General features: G+C 47.1%; 1 protein-coding gene across 1 annotated transcript; it reads left to right on the top strand.

Annotated features, from left to right (window-relative positions):
* The first annotated feature begins 376 nt into the window (after positions 1-376).
* Positions 377-4627, top strand: LOC129761139 (uncharacterized). The gene has a single exon (XM_055758846.1). It carries the CDS (start codon positions 377-379, stop codon positions 4625-4627), a length of 4251 nt encoding a protein of 1416 aa, XP_055614821.1.
* The last annotated feature ends 3681 nt before the right edge of the window (positions 4628-8308 follow it).

Genomic DNA, 8308 nt, shown 5'->3' with positions numbered 1-8308 from the left:
CGGCGTCGTTATTGACCATTTAAAGCTCGAATCACCGAAAATTACACAACGAGAATGATTTGCTAGTCCCAAGCGTCATTCTGTGTGTTCTTTGTGCAATTTGGTTGGTTCAGGTCAATCACGGAGAGCAACTACGAAGTGTACAGTCTACCCAAGCTCAAGCTCAAGCTCTATGGGGCGAGAGCGTAATAAGACAAATTTCGTTCCACATTTAAGAGAACAACTAACGTATATTCCACCATCAATCAATAATTGTACTAATTTCTCGGCGATTGATCCTCCTCGAACAAACCAACGGTCGTATATTCCGACATCTAATCCACTACCAGCTTTTCACCGACCGAATGCAACGTGCTTTCCGCCGCCTCGTGTCGATATGCCTCCGCATATTCCGTCGTCCTCTATACCGAATAATTATATGCGCCCGAATGCATCCGCATTTGCACCATATGCTGGCCCTCCGCGTCATACTGCTCAAGGATATTACCCGTTCGATTCTCACGACATTCCCTCCGCCATAGGAGGAACGGCGCTGCTAAATAGAAGCCAAATCGCCGCACGTCATGCAGTCGCTAGGGACTTACCAATATTCAGCGGTGAGCCGGAAGAGTGGCCGCTGTTTTTCGCCACGTATGAGAACACAACGAACCTGTGTGGATTTTCGCCCGAGGAGAATATGGCCCGTCTACAGAAATGTCTAAGAGGCAAAGCCTTAGAAGCGGTTAAATGTCAGCTGTTACATCCCACTAATGTGGAACAGGTTCTCTCCACCTTGAGAATGCTTTTCGGTCGTCCTGAAATTATTGTTCATTCGTTACTCCAGAAGATAAGTGGTATTCCAGCACCCAAAGCGGAGCGGCTGGCTACACTTGTCGATTTTGCGCTAGCCGTTCGCAATATGGTAGCTACCGTGAAAGCCTATGAGTTAGAGGAGCATCTTTGTAATTTAACTCTTTTGCACAATCTGGTTGAACGTCTCCCCCCAATGATTCGTTTAAACTGGGCGACCCATCGTCAGTCTCTACAATTGGTAACGTTATCCGACTTTAGCGATTGGTTGTATAAGTTGGCAGAAGCAGCAAGTATGGTAACGATGCCACCGTTCTCGGCACCCATCGACAACAAAATTCGCCGTGGAAGGAAGGATGATGGATACTTGAATGCGCATATCGAATCAGTTCCTAAATCCAAACAATATGAAGTAACAAGAAATCGATGTATCATCTGCAATGGTAGTTGTGGGGATGTAGAAACATGTAAGCGTTTCCTTTCGATGAATCTTTCTGCCCGTTGGGATGCACTCCGGGAACACAAATTATGTCGTAGTTGTCTGGGGAGTCATCGTGGTCCATGTAAAACCGGAAAATCATGTGGGAAGAATGGCTGCGAGTACAAGCACCATCAGCTTATGCATAACGATGCCAAGAATAAGTCGATATCATCAACCTCGTCGCATTTTAAAGGGAGAACTCAAGTTCCACAAGACGCTGTTGCTGGTCGTTCCCAGGAAACTAATTCATGTAACACTCATCGTGAAGGATGCGAAGCTGTTATATTCCAGTACGTTCCTGTTACGTTGTACAACAACAATGTCGAGTTGCGCACATATGCCTTTTTAGACAGTGGATCCTCTCTCACACTGATGGAGGAAGGTTTGGCAAAGGAGCTGAATTTGGAAGGCGAAAAGCACCCATTATGTTTACGCTGGACGGCTGACACTTGTCGGTACGAGAATAATGCTATGCGTGTTTCCTTCGACATTTCCGGTACACGCGGTGGAAGTCCCAAATGCAATTTGACGGATGTCTACACCGTTAAGGAACTGAAGCTTCCGTCACAATCTCTGTCCGTTCACGAGCTCTCCCAAAAGTATTCTCATCTTGATGGGTTGCCGATAGAATCCTACAAAAACATCCAACCTAAGTTACTGATTGGCATTAACAATTTACGTGTTGTACATTCATTGGAGAGTCGTGAAGGGGAGTCAAATGAACCCGTAGCAATAAAGACACGCCTTGGATGGACGATTTATGGGATGTGCTCGATCAAAGATGGCCAGGTATCGAAAATTACTCCATATAACTATCATATCTGCTTCCACTCTTATGAATCGGATGAAATGTTGCACGATACGGTCAAACAATTCTTTGCTCTCGACAGTTTGGGAATATTCGCCCCACAGAACCACCTTCATTCCAAGGAGGACGAACGAGCTTTGGAGAAACTGCGTGATGTTACAACTTTGAAGAACGGGCGCTATCAAGTGGGCTTGCTCTGGAAATATGACAACGTACGATTACCCAACAACCGCTCCATGGCGTTGAGACGCCATCGTTGCTTGACGAAAAGAATGGAACGCGAGCCCGAATTAGCAGGTACATTGCGGTCAAAAATGGCGGACTACGAGCGAAAGGGCTATATCCGTAAGCTCACATCTGAAGAGAGCCGAAGGACCGGAGATCGAACATGGTACCTGCCGATATTCCCGGTATTTAATACCAACAAACATGGGAAAGTTCGCATTGTCTTCGATGCGGCCGCCTCCTTAGGAGGTGTATCTCTGAATTCTGTTCTGATGAAAGGCCCAGATCAGCTGAATGATCTGCCGCCCGTGCTGTATAAGTTCCGAGAGCGTTTGATAGGTCTAGGAGGCGACGTGGCGGAGATGTTTCATCAGCTGAGAATAAATTCTGAAGATGAAGATAGTCAGCGTATTGTGTGGTGTGCCAATGAACACACAATGGAGCCATGCGACTTTGTTATGCAGGTCGTGACCTTCGGAGCTACGTGCTCACCCAGCACGGCACTGTTCGTGTTAAACGAAAACGCAACCCGGTTTGCCAGCAAGTATCCCGCCGCCGTCGACGCCATCCGCCACCGGCACTATGTTGATGACATGCTGACAAGCGTGGACACGGAGGAGCAAGCGATCAAATTGGCGAACGAGGTCCGATACGTCCATCAGCAGGGCGGATTTCACATGAGGAACTGGGTCTCAAATTCACAGGCCGTGTTGAAAGGCTTAGGCGAGACCTCAAAGCAAGAAAAATCGATGGAAATGAGCTCCGATCTAGCATTGGAGAAGGTTCTCGGCATGTGGTGGAGCACTACGACGGATGTTTTCCGATATAAGCTTTGCGCAGATCACAACAGGGAGCTTCTGAACGGAACCAAAAACCCAACCAAACGGGACATGCTCCGTACGCTGATGGCCATCTACGATCCTTTGGGTTTAATAGCGCACTATCTAATGTACCTAAAGGTTCTCCTACAAGAGGCCTGGAGAGCAAAAACAGGATGGGACGATGAAATCGAAGAAAAGCTGCTTGTAAAATGGCGTACATGGTTGCGCATCTTGCCGGAATTCGAGTCCGTGGAAATTCCCCGTTGTTACTATCGGGCAGAGTCAAATATTCACGAAGCGAGGATTGAGCTTCACACGTTCGTCGATGCTAGTGAGATTGGGTACGCAGCAGTCTCCTACTTCCGTTTCAGAACGAACGGAAACATTCACTGTGCGCTCGTCGGAAGCAAGACCCGAGTGGCACCTCTCAAGTTCGTCTCCATTCCCCGCTTGGAGCTCCAAGCGGCGGTTATCGGAGCACGCTTGGCTAACATTATCATGGCGGGCCATTCTATAAAGATCGAACGTCGGTATTTTTGGACAGACGCTCGAGACGTTATTTGCTGGCTTCAATCAGATCACCGGCGGTATTCACACTTCGTAGCATTTCGCGTGGGGGAAATCTTGGAAGCGACAGATATTTCAGAGTGGAGATGTCTGGGTACAAAGGTGAACGTGGCCGACGATGGCACGAAATGGAAGAATAAACCGGATCTTTCGTCAACCAGTCGTTGGTTCAATGGACCTCCGTTCTTATGGGAACTAGAAGGCGAGTGGCCGAAATCGTCGCTGAATGGTATAGAAACCGTCGAGGAAATTCGTTCGAGCATGTTACACCATACCGTAGGAAGGGTGCGCACCATTCTACTACCGCAGAATTTCTCTTCCTGGAACCGTCTGCGACGTGTTACAGCCTTTGTTCAACGTTTCGTCGATAACATTCGGTTGAAAAAAGGTGGCCAACAGTCGAAAATCGGACCACTGACACGAGAGGAACTGTTCGAAGCGGAGGTGCTCCACCTAAAGCGAGCGCAGGAGGATGGCTTTGCAAACGAACTCGTAATCCTTGCAGTAGCAGATCGTCGCCTCGATAAGAAGAGTAGTCTATACAAAGTAAATCCGTTCGTCGACGAACAGGGTGTGATGCGGATTCGCAGCCGGTTGGGTGAATGTGACTTCTTGGAGGAGAACAACAGGTATCCTATCGTGCTCCCTCGGGATCATCCTGTCACGTTGCTAGTCGTGCGTGATGTTCACTTACGATATCACCATCAATGTCACGAAACATGCGTGAACGAAGTGCGCAAAAGATTCCACATTCCACGAGTTCGAGCTGTTTACCATCGGGTTAGACGGGCGTGCCAGTTTTGTAAGCTGCAGAGCGCCACTCCTGCACCACCGGCGATGGCTCCTCTTCCGAAGGCTAGGTTGGCTGCATTTGTACGCCCGTTTTCTTATGTTGGCGTCGACTTCTTCGGACCATTCCTTGGGGTGTCATCATAACGTGCCTTACCGTTCGGGCGATACACCTCGAGTTGGCCGCTTCTCTGAACACTAGTTCGTGTATCCTGGCACTCAGAAACTGTTTTGCTCGACGAGGAACTCCGTTGGAGATAACTAGCGATCGAGGGACAAACTTTGTAGTTGCGGACAAAGAGTTGAAAGAGACAGTAGCAGCGTTGGACCAGAACCAATTAATGGCAGAATTTAACACGTCAAGGACTACATGGCGCTTCAACCCTCCTGCATCTCCTCACATGGGTGGTTGTTGGGAGCGGCTAATCCAGTCGGTGAAGAAAATTCTGGCAAACGTCAAACCGCAGCGTGTACCGACGGAAGAGGTACTTAGAAACTACTTGATTCAAGTCGAAAATATTGTCAACAGTCGACCTCTGACACACGTTCCCGTGGATGACTGTTCATTGCCGGCGCTCACTCCCAACCACTTTCTGTTGGGGTCGTCGGATGGGTCGAAACCGTTGGTTCAGTATACCGAGTGCCCATTGGCATTACACCGCTCGTGGAAGGCATCAGAGGCTCTTGCCAACTTCTACTGGAAGAGATGGGTTGCGGAATACCTTCCTACAATCACGCGTCGAACAAAGTGGTTCTATCCAGTTAAACCGATCAGAATAGGAGACGTCGTCGTGATAGCTGACCCGAATTTCCCGAGGAACTGTTGGCCCAAAGGGCGGGTGGTGTCTGTAAAAGCCTCTGCAGATGGACAAGTTCGATCGGCGGTCGTCCAGACTAACACCGGAGTCTACGAGAGACCCGCGACCAAGCTGGCTGTATTAGATGTAGGTGCGAATGGAAGTGGGTCGAACCAGGGTTCAACCACTGGGGGGGACTGTTGCGTACAACATTCGCTGACCGCCGCACCTACCTATCAACATCATTGAGACAGCAGCGCTTCGCGTTGTGTTGTGAAGTTGCCTATGATGCACGACTGTACGCTTCATAGCCAACTTCACAATACAACGTGACACTTGATAGACAGATAGCAGATAGCCATCAAAGTTAAATTGGTACGATGAAGGAATTGAAAGTTTAAATATACGGAAAGTCTTTGTAGTATTCCAAGTGAAAATATCAGCGAATCGAAATTTCGCAGAAGCTAAAAGCAGGTATTTTTCAAATGAATTTGAGTGAATCAAAAAATGTATATATAGATTGTACAATTATCTACATGCAGAATACACTGCACACACGCACAGAATAGGAGATTTATTGAAGATCCGGGTGACGAGTTAACGAAACCCACAAAACGTAAGATAGCGAAGAGTGATATATAATATAGAGCTAAATTAAATAATGTGTTTATAACTTGTAGGAGATTTTTAACCGTTCAACCTCGAGCGGTTCCGAATAAACGAGTTGAATTTCCGGAAGTTGGTTTCCTTTCGTTGCGAAAGCAACATAAATAAAAATGGATCACCGGATGTGTTGATAAGAGCAAAACTCGAGAAAGTAACTGTTCGATTCAGGGCTGTCTTTATCCTATCATATTTTTTGTATCAAACATTTATTCCATGTAACGGATAAACATGTTATTTGCAAGTGGTTCAAAAATCTTGAACGAGAATTGTGTCTGAAAATAATCTGATATTATAATGACGAGTTTTGGTAGAAGTACTAGAAATTTTATAGTAAAAGGTAATTTTAAAGGGTAGATTAGAAAATTAATCAATGAACAGTTCTGCGATTGGACCCATGAACTTGCTCATAGTAAAAAAAGTGAATGTGATAACGAAAAATAAATTTTGGGCGGGACGAAGTTTGCCGGGTCAGCTAGTTTTTACATAAAAATGTTACGAGTTGAACATTAATAGTAATTTTTCCAAGAAAACATGAAAAAGTTGTTGTCACAAAAACTTTTTCCATGTAAAGGTGCGTTGGCATCCTCGTCAACAGCACACATCCAGCGAGTGCGGGGCCTGCCACGGAGTCGACAACCTCTATCGAGATGCTTGCTAAATATAGCTTTCGCTGACCGCTCGTCCGACATTTTAGCTACATGCCCAGCCCACTGTAGCCTGCCGTGTTTTATACGCTTGGCTATATCCGCCGATTTGTATGCCTGGTATACCTTATGATTCATGCGCCTACGCCGTACACCGTTTTCAAATTTGCCGCCGATGATGGACTGTAAAATTCTATACTCAAAGACACCAAGAGCTCGCCTGTCAGCCTCTTTCAGTGTCCATGCTTCATGGCCATAGAGTGCCACTGGGAGAATCAATGTCCTATAGATCGCAAATTTTGTTTGGATTTCCAAACTACGGGACCTCAGCTGGTTACGCAATCCGTAGAACACCCTGTTTGCAGCCGCTATCCATCTCTTAATCTCACGGCTCATCTCGTTGTCACATGTCACTAATGTACCCACGTAAATTAATTCGTCGACTACTTCAAAAGTATCCCCATCTATCACAAGCGCAGCACCAACACCAGACGGGCTACCACGTTCTCTACCAGCCACCATGTATTGGCAGAGTTTATGATGACCCCAATCCTCGCAGCTTCCCTCTTCAGAGGTCCACAGGCCTCTTCCACTGCACTACGGTTAACATCAATAATATCGATGTCGTTCGCAAATCCCAGGTGCATGTGAGACTTCGGGATGATGGTGCTACTTCTTTGCACACCAGCCCTTCGTACAGCACCTTCCAACGCGATGTTGAATAGTAAATTCGAAAGCCCGTCACCCAGCTTCAGCCAGTTCAACGTCACGAACGAGTCGGATGTTTCACGCGCTATCCTGACGCTTGATGCTGACCCATCGAGGGTGGCACGAATCAGCTTGATTAGCTTTGTTGGGAAACCATGTTCCAGCATTATCTGCCATAGCTAGTTCCGTTTAACTGAATCGTACGCAGCCCTAAAGTCTACAAACAGATGGTGAGTCCGCAGATTGTACTCCCGAAATTTATCGAGGATCTGACGCAGCGTGAACATTTGATCCATTGTGGATCGTCCCTCTCAAAAACCACTTCGGTACTCGCCAACAAAGGATTCCTGCAACGGCCTCAGTCTATGAAACAGGATGCGGGAGATAATTTGATACGCTGAGTTGAGGAGAGTTATCCCTCGATAGTTGCTACAGTCGAGGCGGTGACTCTTTTTATAAATCGGGCAAATGAGTCCTTACAACTAGTCCGTAGGTAGTTCTTCATCGGTCCATATCCGCTCGATAACCCGATGCATACAACAAAGTAGCTGTTCGCCCCTGACTTTTAGTAGATCGTCCTTCCTAGCTGCTTTGCCGTTCTTCAGCTTCTTCACTGCTTTCCTCACTTCAACTTTGGTTGGAACCTTGTCCATCATCCCCAATCGCAATCCTATTCCTTTCGACGACTCCATCTTCACCATTCAACAACCCATCGAAATGCTGCTGCCAACACCTGGCCACCTCCGATTTATCGGTAGTCAGGTTCCCTTTCCTGTCGTTTCTGTTACCGGTTATCGTTTTATAAAAGCTCCTCGCGTCGTGCCTGCAGAAGCAATCCTCCGTTCCCGCAAGAATTCATTCCCAATGCTGAAGTTTCTTCCGGCGATGGAGTCTCTTTTCAGCAGCTCTAGCATCACGATATCTTTCTCTGCTCTGACGTGTCACAGTTGTAGCTAGCGTGTGAGCTATGGCTCGGTTCTTTTCATTTGTCGCTCGCTGACACTCCACGTCTA

This window comes from Toxorhynchites rutilus, chromosome 1 (genome assembly GCF_029784135.1).
Source record: "Toxorhynchites rutilus septentrionalis strain SRP chromosome 1, ASM2978413v1, whole genome shotgun sequence".
In the NCBI taxonomy this organism is placed as follows: Eukaryota; Metazoa; Arthropoda; class Insecta; order Diptera; family Culicidae; genus Toxorhynchites; species Toxorhynchites rutilus.
Note: the sequence above shows the minus strand (reverse complement) of the source record. Positions and strands in the feature narration are given on the sequence as shown.

Bases quoted from the DNA above. Each gene is read 5' to 3' on its own strand.
- LOC129761139 (XM_055758846.1), top strand. From the start codon at position 377: ATGCCTCCGCATATTCCGTCGTCCTCTATACCGAATAATTATATGCGC.